The 13,762-nt window shown below is 44.6% G+C and overlaps 1 protein-coding gene across 1 annotated transcript in view; it reads right to left on the bottom strand.

The window, feature by feature from the left end:
* Positions 1-2,136, bottom strand: part of atp11c (ATPase phospholipid transporting 11C) — a 32,752-nt gene extending 30,616 nt beyond the window's left edge. Inside the window, exon 1 of the mRNA XM_062560554.1 lies at positions 1,489-2,136. Coding sequence (XP_062416538.1) covers positions 1,489-1,515 — 27 coding nt within the window. The 5' untranslated portion in view covers positions 1,516-2,136. The remainder of the gene's footprint in view (positions 1-1,488) is intronic.
* Between the last annotated feature and the right edge of the window lie 11,626 nt (positions 2,137-13,762).

Raw genomic sequence — 13,762 nt, 5'->3', positions numbered from 1 at the left:
GTTTCCGCCAGGCTCAACCTTGCAGATCATACGGCTGCCTTCAAGGGCTTGAGAGAACATCAAAGGTAACTGTGTGATTTCGCATTCCTGTTTGAGCATTACAACCTCTTCCGCCCCCTCCGCTTCCTCCTCCTCCTCCTCCCCTAGCCACCACCATGAAAAGCCCAGACGCACTTGCTCCCACACATCGTTCCTGACACACGCAGAGTTTAGTGGCACAGTGCATCACAGTGAAAGAGTCAAAGGAGTTTTTTTTTTTTTTTTTTGGTATGAGCAATCACACTTTCCCGTCTCTATCTGTTCCCCTTCTTCATGATGCACAGGTACTACGCCCCCCCGGGAAAGTGGAGGGCAGTGTGGATCAGGTGGCCGGGCTGCCGCGCACAAAATATTATTTACAGCTCACACGGGAGAGAAATTACAGCAGCAATCCTCTCCAGGAGAAAAATCAGCTGACCTGGCGAAGAGCGAGGCCAGGAGGAGGGTCAGGCACTAGAATTATTATATTGCTTCCCCTTATTCACCGCTGCTATCTATACCGCTCACGGAGCCTGTGGGGGATTCAAACCACCGCCGACAACAGGTTAGCGGATCACAGGACCACTATAAAAAGGCAGTAAGAGGGGGGGTTAGCATTTAGAAACCCGGCCTTGAGGATAGCTACTCCACTTTTCAACCAGCCCACTCATGGCAGATTCATGGATTAGAACAGGCAGTGAAACCAGTGGGGGGAACTTAAAAAGGTTAAGCTTTAAATTGAACAATTGGAAAACATGACGTTCAAAGCAGGTTGCAGAGCAACGTTGGAGACACCCACGACAGTGTGGAGCATTTAGAAACAGGTGTTTTCCATCTACTCAAGCAGGACTGCATATTGTTTTGTGTTCTTATATTGAATGAGCAGGAGTCTAAAATCCAAAAAGGTATAAAAACATGATCCTCAAATGTATAGAATCCACATCCAGTGGCATTTCTGCAAATGTTATGGATGGAATAATGAGAGCGATCATCTCATCTGACCTATGGATCCATTCATGGGATCAGTCTTATAGAGGCCACACAGAGAAAGGCCTATCTTTGGATGCAGGGCATAGTGCCTTTTAATAGAGAGCATATTTTTAGCCGTGGGGTCCCCCAGAGAAAAGGAGTCCAGGGCCATGGAGACAGGAAGATGAGAGAGAGCCTCCTCTTTTACATAGTCACATCTTTATGGGTCACAATCCCTGTACTATTCCACTCGTAAGAGAACGATTCCAGAGATGTGACTCTTAAAAAATATATACTAAAAAGTCGTGACTTCTCGGCAGAGAACTTTACCTGGCAGTTAACGTTAGGTAACTGGTTTAGAGCAATGAAGTGAGGTTAAGAGCATTTACATTATTTCAGGACACACTGCAGTTAAAGCCGCTGGACGGCAGACGCTAACAATTTCGTGTGTGTGTGTGTGTGCGCGCGCGCGCGCGTGGCGTTGATGACACGCAAACATACCAAGCGGTTCAGTCTTCTCCGTAGCATCTTCCTCTGCGTCCTCTTCCTTGATTTCGCAACGCCGATGAACTCTCTCGCTCGCTCTGGCTCGCTCTTTCTCGCTCTCTCCCGGCCGCCTCCGGGCTCTGCTTGGGCTCCTTTTCCCGGTGATAACTTCACATGTATTGCGTTAGTTTAACCTGCTAGCCCCTTAGCTACCTGCTCTCTACTCTACCGTTAGTTCTAGCTACACGAAACGTCGCAGCGGCGCTACATCGTTTCCATTTTGTTTGATTTCGGTATCCTGTCACCATTCGCATTCTCTCTCTCTCTCTCTCTCCCCCCACAACCCCCCCCCTTGAATTATTTTTCCGCGTTGCGGTTGCCGCCTTCTACTCCGCGGAAGGCTGGAACGGTCCCTGAGATTGCTCTCGTCGCCCTGTTGCTTAGGCTACTACGAATCATCTGTGGCGCTCTGCCGGTTGCCTCGCTGAGACTATCGGTCGAAAAAAAAAAAAAAAGAGACACGCGCTCAGGCGGAAAACCAACAACTAACTTCTCTCTTAATTCCGTCCCTCCTCCTCTCGGCACAAGTCGCCTCGGCTCCCTGTCAAACAATTCTCACTCCAGCGGCAACCCACCGACGTCCCCACGTTCACAAGCTCCACCCGGCGAAGGTGCGGCGAGTCTCGGCTAGCGGTGCATTGTGGGAAATGTAGTCTGGGTGGTTAACTTCCACCTATCGCCTTCGATCTGTCGCTGCGCGTTCTGCGGAGAAACTGGCGGTTTGGGGGACCGGTGAGCGTTGAATAAAGGCGTCTTATGAAGTTATTCTCTAGGATTGTGAACTCAACGCAGCGTGGTGGACAAAAGCACAGCAACAGCAAGCAACAGATCCTCTTTAATCCATAATATATAGAAAACATATAGCAATACACTTTTAATATTACAGGGCTCTGATTATTTACCAATACTCTCTCTCCTTAATAATAGAAGGGATGTTTTTTAGCACGGAACCTTATGACAAGCCTCCTACACATATGTTTGGTTTATTGTGTCCGCATGGTAATGCAGATCTTTGAGAGAAAAACACCAGTCTTGATTTTAAATGACCTGCAGTGTGTCATGTGTCTTGTGCTTTTAGGTTTACCAGTTGCAACATTGGCATTTGTTATAGACATCTCTTTAATCAAACTTACAAAAAAAGACTAATGTATGTAGGCAGTAAAGAGTACAGTAAAGAATGTGTAAAAAATCAATACATCAACATCAGTTCTGGGACTTAAAAGCTTTCTCTTTATTAATGAACTCTGACATAAAATGTTCTTCAGGTGTTACCTACACAGGGACCTTTAAATTCTCTGCTCAAATATCAGGTCTACCACAGCTTGTGCCAACACTGTTGACCTCAATAGGGAAATTTTAACATAATAGAAATCCCCTTCAAATCATATCTTACTTCCTGCTTTTAGCTTTAAAGAGTACTGTATGTGAGAGGGGAAACAATTGATTTGTGCTTCCACAGAAAACCACATCTCTGCTCTTGCCTCAACAACTGGTGTCACCGGGTAAAATGTGCCGATGTAGGCCAAATTTCTGCTACCGTGACATAAGTTGAAGCAAATAAAAGCAGAATAAGCTGAAAATCCCGAGACACAGGAAAGAACAATGAGCCCAATGTCTGAGGCTCACGGAGCGGCTGAGAATAAAAATACATGCAGAAATGTAAACGTCTCACGGGGGGGCATTGCTCTAATTGGTCTCTTTTAGGGAAGTTGTGCCCTTCTATAAAAGTAACTATTGTGAATTATAGTAATACTTTGAGTCCTACATCTTCCTTTTTTTAATTACTAAAACCTTGCACAGAATGGATTATGTCACAACGTTTAGCCGCTTATGCAATACATGTTATGTAGACAGACATTTGTATACACGAGTGACCCCCGGCATCTATTTGCATGGAGCAACTCGGTTTGCATTTTGCTTCAGTGACGCCCTTCCTGTTAATGAAATGTGGTCAGTTCTGCAAACTGTGACAAGTGGGGAAGGTGCTTTTAAGGTGCCACATACTTGAGCACAACCTTTCGAGTGTGTTTTTTTTTTTTTTTACTAAGAACACCAGCTAAATCAGCCAAGGTCACCGCCATGATTATCTGTGTGTGGTTACTTTCCGTGTGAATGACAACATGTCTGTGTTTCAGTTTCGCAGCTGACTTGACCTTAAATATAAATGTTTAGAATTTTATAAACTCAGAGCTACTAGAAGCAGCTACTGTTATAGTTATACGCTGTACAAATATTTAAGGAGCCACCCCGCGTGCACAACGTGGTTTCAGTATGTACCATGAAATGCATCTCATATTACCATCACATGAGGAAGTAACAAACCCAACGTGGTGTTTTCTTAGCCGAACACGTGCCAACCAGGGCCAGCCAACAATCACTTACAACCTGCAAATGTTCATATTTATTCTTAGAGGGGAATACACGGTTGACACACACTGTACATGTTGCACTACAATACTGTAACTGCCTTACTCTTAATCAAACCCGTCACAGTATATAGTTTGTTAAAACTCTATAAAATTCATGTCATATAGGGTTGCTGTTAAAATAGAAAATGTTGTTCTTCATTTTCTTTTCTCTACCAAATATTTCAAAGTAAAGGATACACATTTCTTTACAGTACCTATGTGAAATGATTATAATAAAACGTGTAATAAAAAAAGGACTGCGTCAAGAGAAAGTGTCAGCCATGAACAGATACATGATAAATGGAATACTATCGCCACCATGCGGGCAAACGAAGAAATGCATCATTCTCTTTTATTGTCTCTGGATTTTAGTTGTCTCCTCCCCCGAGTTTATTTCTTTAGCATAAAGTGTATTTGAGGATTGACTTCCAAGCGGTGTCGTGTCTTTTTGTAGAAATGAACAGCATTAAGGTATAGTCACCATATAAACTGTGGGCTCATTAATATTTCCTCATATCTGAGAGAGACTGACATCAACACGATATAACTAGTTCAAGATTCAAACTTAAACAAAATAAAGTTAAGAGATCCTCTTGAGATGATTTCACATAAACTGCGATGCATAATTGGTCCGGCGTAGCAAACTAGTGGGATTGTTTTTAAAACCTGAATGTGAGATGAAATATTAGGGTTTCACTGACTAAGGTACAAGCGGCAACACTTTCTCCAAATGCCCATAAAAGCCTTCAAATTTCCTCATCCGGAGGAACTTGAGTCCCTAGCAGTGGAGCTGTTATTGTGAAAGTGACATCGGCGAATAATTTAAATAAGGTGTTTTTCTTGCAGGTACGCGTCATCAAATTCGGCACATTTGAATGGTAGTAAAAAAAAACATAACGATGTTGATAATTCAAGCACCGAAAATATAACCAAACATCAGTGATGTTATTCTTCTATTTACTTTATTCAGTACTGCATCCATATGTGCGATGACCTTTCAACCGGTTGCTGTAATACAATAAGCATCCACATGGTGGCAGCACAGTGACATCAATGAGATGCAACCAACTTGTTGCACTGGGAAAGAAACTTGGAGCAGAGCTGCAGAGGTGATTACGGTTTCAAGAAGGACTGTTCATTGCAATCAAACATCTTGGATTCTTTTTATGTGCTTTTAAAGACTATTGTATTTTAAGAGCTGTTTTTAAGAGACTGAAATGGAACAGTTAATTTATATAGTATTCAAGTGAATGCAGAATACAAGAATGCAATACATCACTTAAACTTACGTAACACTTAAACGTAACCAAACCTTTCATGTATCTCAAAAAGTATAAATAAATAAATTCACTGTAAGTCATAATTTATTTTACAATAATTAGCTCTAATTATAAAAATAGAATTACTGCAAGGCAATTGCATGACAATCTAAATTTTGTTTTTTAGTGAAAGTAAGGGTCAAGGAGTGAAGAGAGTAGGTTTTATGCACTGATTAATCTTAGACAATCTAAAATATTACAGACATACATTTGACAATTAGAGATGTTTTTTTTATTCCCTTGACTTAGCATTCCCAGCTACAGTATTTGGTGAAATTAGTGGACATTCCTTCACTGGTTCTTCCCCCGTGAGTCGCTTTGGTAGTTCTGAATTTAAACTGACAGCCCCTGTGGAGGAGTTGGGAGACTTCCCCAGCCATCTGTCTTAGAGCACCCCCCCCCCCCCCCCCCCATCCACCCCCATCCAGCAACCCCCTTCCCCTCCCTCCACGCATCCTTCATTCCCACACTGGGCCTTTGTCAGCAGTTCCTGTCCCTGGACTAGGCGTGGCGTGCGCAGAGGCTGGGGCGACCGTGGGTGCTTTCAGAGGCACCTGCAGATGGGACAAAGGGCCAAGGGTGCTGGGGCTGAAGACAGATTGATGCTTTGTGCACTGGGGCTGGAGAGAGAGAGAGAGAGAGAGAGAGAGAGAGTGAGAGAAGGAGAGGGAGAGGGTGGTGCATGGGGGATAGTTAGCTAAGAAGTTTTCAGGCAGAGGATTTTTCAGGGAGGGGAAACATGGGGTGGGTGGGGGGGTGAAGGGGGAGGTCTGTCACTCCAGTCTGTGTGAGTCCAAGCTTTGGAGGACCCGGAGAGATTGACAGCTTTTGTGGACTGCGTCTCCGCACAATGGTCGTGCTTTAATGGGCGGTGAGGCTGGAGTAGAGCTTTTGGGGAAGGTTCGGCGGGGAGGTGGTGCTCGGTAGTGGTTGTGATGGTGGCAGTGCGGGGAGGCTGAGGGATGGAAGGGGGGGGGGGGGAGGGGGGGGGGGGTGGGGGGGGGGAGCAAAGGCTTTACTGCTTTGCTTGGTGGGGACCAATTCATGGGTATTCAGTCCAGGGCTCGTTATTCACTGAATGCATCCAGTGGAGGAATGCAGCAGCATCAATTAGAATGTGTTAGCAGATAGCAACGCAGCGAAGAAAACCCTTTTTCTCCCTTTTGCTCACAGGACAACACAGTCCCACTATAGGAGGTGTCAGAGCCACAAAGCCTTTTTGTGGCTCTCTCTCCATTACATTACCAGTGCAATATGTAAGGTGGGGATTCTTTTGATTTAAATTAAGTGGAAAAAACACTAAATCCTATTTTCATTCAGCAGGGATAATGGTGTTATACTCTATAAAGGTCTTTAACTACTTATGTGTGGCTTAAAATCTTCCCCCGGCTCTCTTTTCACTCCACCTCAGTGTCTTACTCTCATTGGGGGTATTATATTTATTCAACGGTGGAGGGTCAAAGACGGACGGTTAAACAGATTTGCTTGTAGCCTTAACTGCCGCATCACTTCTAATTGTGTATCAGTGGGTCAGCGGTTTGTTGTGTTTTCCCCCTGCAAGAAAGGAAGAGCGGATATGAATTTAAACAGTATCTTGTAAGGCATTGTCTGCAGAGGTCTCAGGCCACCACTTCAGACTCAGAGGGCCTTTTCGGTAAAAGACTGGCGTTTCTATAACTTTCAAGACGGTGATATAAAAGAGGAGGAAGGAGTTGAAAACACTTTGATGGCGATCACATGTCGGGGGTTGACGCGCCATTCTGTGTTTTGAGTGTCGAGGGGGCCAGCCGCACATGCCCTCCGATCTAATTAGGCCGCACTTAATTGAAGGCTTTTCTATACGGTTGCATATACAGCAAACACGGTCCGTATTGGAAAACAAGGAAATAGCATTCCTTTCCAACCCAGCTACGTCTCTCAGCTCATTCCAACCAAAAGGTTCGGACTAAATTTCCAATTCATGCTATTTGTGAGAATTTTTTTTGGTTCTGCACCAACCGACTTGAGCGGACCGATTTTCAAGTTTCCCATCCATGCACTCAGCATCCATTTTGTCTCCAATTTCCTTGCTTTTAACACAAGATGATACAGATGTCATGTGCTCTGAAATAGAATTGTGAATTTGTGTTCTCCTTAGGTTTAATGAGAACTAACTGGCAGGAACCTCTTGTAGAAAGGTGTAGATTTCAATATGAGCAATTATGCTTCATTTGAAGCCAAATGAGCCAAATTTGCATCCCCTGAAAAGGGAACCAGTGTTAAACTGTATGAAAAGTGCAGTGAATTGGGGAAAACATCGCAACGTGCAGAAATGCATCTCCGCTGTAATTGTGTAATTGTAGAAGAGCTCTAAATGCACAGCCCAATTAAACTTGCTTCTTCTGCAAGGCAAAGAATTGGCAGGTTATTATGCAGCAAAGTATCAGCACATTTAAATAGCTGCCTCCCTCGTGGGTGAGGATGGGAGGGTGCGATCATTTGCAGCAAAATGGAATATCTGATCAAATATGGACAGATGTCTTCATACACGTGGAGCGGCTGTGAATTGGATTGGAAGCGGCGAGGTGGATGTTATGGCCTCCTCTAAGAGATGGAGCTTCCTGCCCCTGAGTACCGAGGGGGCACGAGAGGAAGAGGGTGAGAGAGGGGGAAGGTTAAGCTCTCAGTGGGGGGAGACATTTCCCTGAAACACCAGTTGATGGGTTTTCTCCCACAAAGGGCGGGGTGACGCAGTCTGCGCTGCTGCAGAACAGCCTGGTCTCTGTCTGGATTAGGCCCTGCAGCACACAAAGGGGAGCTCAAGTAAACGGTTCATGAATGTTGATTAATTGATGCCATTTTTTTTTTTTTTTTTGCAGTGTGCCATGGAGATTCGGAGGGTAGGGGTGCATGAGGGAGGTTGTGAGCGAGCAGGGGGAGAACCGCGCGGGTGTGAGGCCGCAAATCTTTCATTTCGTGAGTGCATTTTTCCGATATGCAAATCCGAAATGGTCGCCATTGATCACCAACCAACACGCCTGGATGATTCATAACTTCTGCGGAGATTCCTTAATCTGTCTTACTTCAATAAACAAGACAGCCTTTCCAGCCCCCCTCCACCCCCTCCCCCACCCCCCACACACACAAAAAAAACTTCTGGGAGCTCAATCGCGCCCACGGCCCCCCGATGGCGTCCGCTCAGGTGGCAGAGGCGGCGGGCGGGGATGGGTTCCCACGGTGGGCTTTTTTTTAAAAAGGGGTACAGGTGTGCTGGGAGAGTGAGGGTGGCCCGGTCGCGAGGAGGGGCGAAGCACTGGCCCGTAGCCCACCTCAATGGAGGGATCCCAGGGGCCAACTCAATGGCCTGGGTTCCACTTGATGGGGAGAGAAAGGAACGTTTCAGCCGCTGCCCAGCAGGAAAGATCTGGTTGTGGGAGACCTCTTTCAGGACTCACTGTTTGTCTGAAGGCTGTCACAGCAGATGAGTACTCAGCAAACAGCGTGAACAAGGATTTGAACCAGAAAACCAACAGAGCCTTGACAATATTGTGATTGGGCCTTGTCTCTTTAGAGGGGGCTGAAAGCCCAATTGAGAGCAGTAACAAGTGCACATTCAGAGCAGGACGGGGATGCCTTTGGGTTGTGTTTTATGGTTTTGAGGCTTATATGTAGGTGGATAAAGCCAAATCATGTTAATCTCCTCTTTCTCCTTTCTAAAAGCAGAATGGGAGTGAACCTGTGGCACTTTAATTGCCTGAAGTCTTACGGAGTCATTGTTGAGTCTTGTTAAGTCAAACGTGAATGAGACCTTCGGCAGTCCAAACACAACACTGGTTGGAGCATACTTTAAATAATGTGTAAACAAAAGCGCTGCAACGAAATATCACGCTTGGTTCATTGATGTTATTTCAGATTTTCTCGGGCGCCTTGGGTGTCATCGCGTGATTGACAGGCCTTCCCATGGACGCCACTAAGACGATACTTTTGGATATTCTCTGTTGCGCAGCCCCCTTCAAGTGTCCCTATTTGCACTTGACAGGTAAAATGTCATGTGAGGTGCGCAGGGCCTCCGTCAGAGACTATACAGTTGTAGATTCAGGGGGGAATCGGTGATCTTTAGCAGCTAACACGCGTACATACAACATGCATGCACTCATCCACACAGTCAAGCCTGCACGCTTACTCACTCACGGCGAATCACACAGACACACAAGCACCTTCGCTTGGTCACCTGGTTTCTGGTCAGAAAAAGGGATTAGAAAAAAACAAAAAACTCCAAGGAGGGGGGGGTGGTGTTGTTTTCTCATTTTCAGTAAGTAATACTTATGTGTGAAAAATAAAATCCAATCTGTTGATTTAGACCCATGTGTTTTCACACCAACAGCTCTGATAACAGCAATGAATCAGCTACTGACAACAAATAGAAGGAGGAGTGGGAATCAGTTAAACCAGATTACACATAAAAACAAACCGATTATATGCTTCAGTTTTGTTTTCCCCTTCTTACTTTGTACACATTTATCGACTTATTTATCCATGTGACGGCGAGTGAGAGGGCCATACAAAGAGCAATGTTGTCTTTTGGAGGAGTTGGGCTAACTTTGAAGGTTTCTGAAGAGAGAGGCTTGTGATGGAATGGGCTGGGAAGGACTGTGACTTCTCCATTGAGAGTGGAGGGGCACGCTGGATTAGCTTGATTTGCCTGTGAATGGGCGCTTTCCATTATTCCTGTTAGGGAGCTGTCACATCGAATTGAGAAAGTGAAAACCTCCTTTTATCAACCTTTTCCAAGTGAAACTGAACAGACAATCAATAACTGAATTCAGGCCCAGGGGGAAAGTCAAGCAGAATGATATGGGGCTGTTATAAAGGGGGTATTTGTCAAATTGCTAATGGGAAAAAGCGGATAACTGGTGTAATGTTGGCCCCCGGATGGAAAACTGAAGATGAAGAAATAAAGTCATAGTGGTACAAATAAAATTAGGTCTGTTTAGCCCTATGAAAAAAATGAATTTCAAAAATACATATGCTACTACAACTAATAATAATATGTCATAACAATAATGTAAAGGAGATCTTAATTTGCCGGACAAAGCGGGTCATCAAAATATCTAAAAACATTTTTTTGTAAAAATAAATATTAAGCCTTTAAGAAGCCTTCAAGAAGAACAGCAAATCAGAAAAGTCTTATTTCCGATAATTAAACTGAATCCAAAATACTTTAAGACTATATCTTCATTGAATTATTGTAAAAGTATTGCTTTGATACCAAACATATTTTAACAATATATTTATCGTATTATGATTACGATCATTTTGCAACAAGTTCAAGACTAAACCAACCGGGAGTGGCTCGCTTTTTTATTATAAGAGTGACACCATATTGTTTTGGAGTTTCATTATATTGACCTTATTGTGCCATTGTGCTTGTTCTGACACCATGATAATGCCTGAATACAGAGGGAATTATGCTCTGTATAAATAGTTCCCATAGTCAAGGATCGCTTCAATTATCCCTCTACACATTGACAACACCAACAGAATAAAAACTAAAGCCTTAGTCCAAGCTGGTCTCAAGGCGCTCTTCAAACATTGTTTTGGCTTTTGTTAGAGGGGCACAGGAACATCGCCAGCATCAATGGTAATAGAGAAAAGAAATACATTCATCTGATACATTAACTGCTCTTATACAATTACAGCATTCATTGAGAAAAAAAACGGAACTTTTTTTACTAGAATATATAATTCCTATGTTGTAATTGTTTAGTATATTTCGTTATAATTATTTTATAATATATTGTTTACAGGACTTGAGTATCATATTAAATTGCACATTTCATCATGGCGAAAGGCTTCCACACCCAAACCATTTTTCAGAAAATTTTCTCATATTGCTGTAGCCAATTTTTACGCTGGCTGGAGAAAATGAATCGGATCATTTGGCCTCATCAATCAATTTGGTAATTGATGTCTTAATCATTATACAGTTAATTGAGCACCTTCATTGTTGCCTGTCATTGTTCAAAGTACCAGCCTGCAGCAGTTTGAGGGGGAATTGGAACGACGTGAATTTATTGCTTACTTACTATAACCGCTTTCCACATATTGAGTAAACATTAGGGGCAAAAAAGGGGTTTTTGAAATCTGTCTTCCCTCAAAAATCTTAGTTGGTGCTGTTTTGGAAACGGTAACCCAAAAATAGACACAAAACGATTTTGTTGAGTGCGGCTATTCCCGCCAATAAGATCACGCGTGCTTTTCGTCAGCGTAATTGTCACCCATCCATCTTCTGTCCACAGTGAGTTGATAGCGGCCTATGAAAAATGACTCATGGCTGTAATGAGCGCCTCACCTCTGAGTGGTAACCACGTAAGCAGGCCCTCTGTGGAACAGTAATTCCCCCATTTATTCCACTTCGGTGGCTTCTCCACCCCACATCCCCGTCTTACCTTCAAACTGTCACGTGAGAAGTCCCTCTTTTCGCAATGCGCCCACTTCCCCCGACACCAGTTGACCGCTGAAGGCAAAGAGACTCGCAGGAGATCCGTGGAGGCCACGCAGCTTGCCGGGGGGGGGGGGGGGGAGGGGGAGAGTCCTTAATTGAGTTACAGAATACTTTAATTACCACTGTTTCCCACATTCCTGCTCTTAACGCTTCACATACAATATGAGCTACGAAGGGAGGAGGAAAAAAAAAAAAGAAGAAGAAGAAGAAGAAGAAAAAAGCCAGTTCCAGCCCACGGAGTGCAGCTGCGAGGCAATTATCATCAAGCACCCCGGCATCTGTGTACAAACAATCCCACAGCTGCTGGCATTGATACTGTAAATGCAGAGAGGAGCAGAGAAAGCCCAGGTTGACCCCCAGGGCCCCGCTGCCGCCTCCAAGACCACGACCCTTTCATCCGGGGGGGGGTGTTGGTGACACCTATGAGCACTCGACCTGTTCACAATTTCAAATGAGCAGCCGCATTTTGTTCTCTTGTTTGTATAACATTGTGTAAAATGTTTGTATTCATATTGCAAAAATACTGTAATTATCAGGGTTCTCATAGCACATGAGTACTAAAGTGTGAATTTCCTAATTCATTTGGCACCAAGTAACTGAGCCGTCCCGCTCTCTTCTCCTTCTTTTAACCCCCCAACATACGTTTCACCTTTTTCCTAATCCAAAGTAGCTTTAAGGTTTCAAACCTATTATTTCCCACCAACCAACAGCATTGCATGTATCCTGTGTCAGCTTGTTCCAGCTCTTCTTTAAAGCAATGTTTTGTCCACACAATATTCCAACCCTGTTGTATTTTTCCTTAAAACAGACATATGCTATGTTGAGCGTTATTGCTCCCACATTTCCGCTTTTTAGAACTCAAATTTCAATTTGTACTATTATTATGTGGATTTGAACAATGTTGGACCTCAAGTCGGCACTGTTTAACAGAATACAAAATCTAAAAGAATTCCTGCATGTGCAGCCGTCCACAATTCATCCGTTCACCTGCAAACAAAATAAAACACATTTAGTTACTGCTACAGGAATACACATGTGTTTGCGGTTGTTGCCGTATTTGTGTTTGAGTGAGTGGGCATAATGTGCGTGACCGAAAAATGTGAATGGGCAAGCGAGAGTGAGTGAATGAGTGAGTGAGCGCGTGAGTGAGTGAGTGGGCCCGTTTGTGAGAATGGCGTGACCGAGAGGGCCACTGTGGGATCCAGGGGAGACGGGGAGGATGACTTTATGACACCGAGGGGACGGGATAAGCGGCAGAAACACAGAGTGCACCGGGTGCAGGAGGCGCGGGCGGAGAGAGGGGGAGGTGGGGGGCGGGGGGGGGGGCAGCCCTAGCTGTCAGCTCTGAGGGGCTGCTGGAAGACTCAGCGGGAGCCCAGCTTGGCCCCCGGGATGCCTGGTCGCCACGGCGAGGCCCTGGAATGCACCGACGCACAATGAGCTCCCGGGGCTCAGAGGGCACTCCGATTTGATAACCACATTATAGTCCTAGCAACATCTGTTGGGGCGCAGGAGAAAGGCCTACTGGCAGGCTTTAACCCCCCCCCCAAAAAACTGGGATCATTAACCCTCAGCCCTGTGAGAGAAGGGGGACAACAGCCCTCTATTTGTCAGCCGTCCCGCACAGGGCTGCGGGGGCTAATATTTTACCAAAAACAGCGTGAGAAGAGAAGCGTCCCCGGGCACCATGGAGAGGGCTCCTTCACATTTCACTCACAAATTAGCGAGATGGTACACTTTTACTTTATGGGACTCGCAAAATAGCATTAGCATAGAATATGCTATCTAAATAATATATATAATATAAAACATCTTTTGAATAGTTCGAATCGAATAGAACGACCAGATTGAGGCGGTTTTGATGTCATATGTATAACATTAACATACACAAAGATGCGTGGGTGTTATTTTCCCCTCTGATTTGTTAATGTGTTGTTAGCAGCGAGGGGGGCCAAGTTGCTGGAGGATGGAGAAATAACAGGTGTCCCGTCACAAAGACACGTCTCAGGCTCCAGGAT

The sequence above is a fragment of the Pungitius pungitius genome, chromosome 2 (assembly GCF_949316345.1).
Source record: "Pungitius pungitius chromosome 2, fPunPun2.1, whole genome shotgun sequence".
Taxonomy (NCBI): Eukaryota; Metazoa; Chordata; class Actinopteri; order Perciformes; family Gasterosteidae; genus Pungitius; species Pungitius pungitius.
The sequence above is the reverse complement of the archived record's forward strand: the minus strand, read 5'-3'. Positions and strand labels throughout refer to the sequence as shown.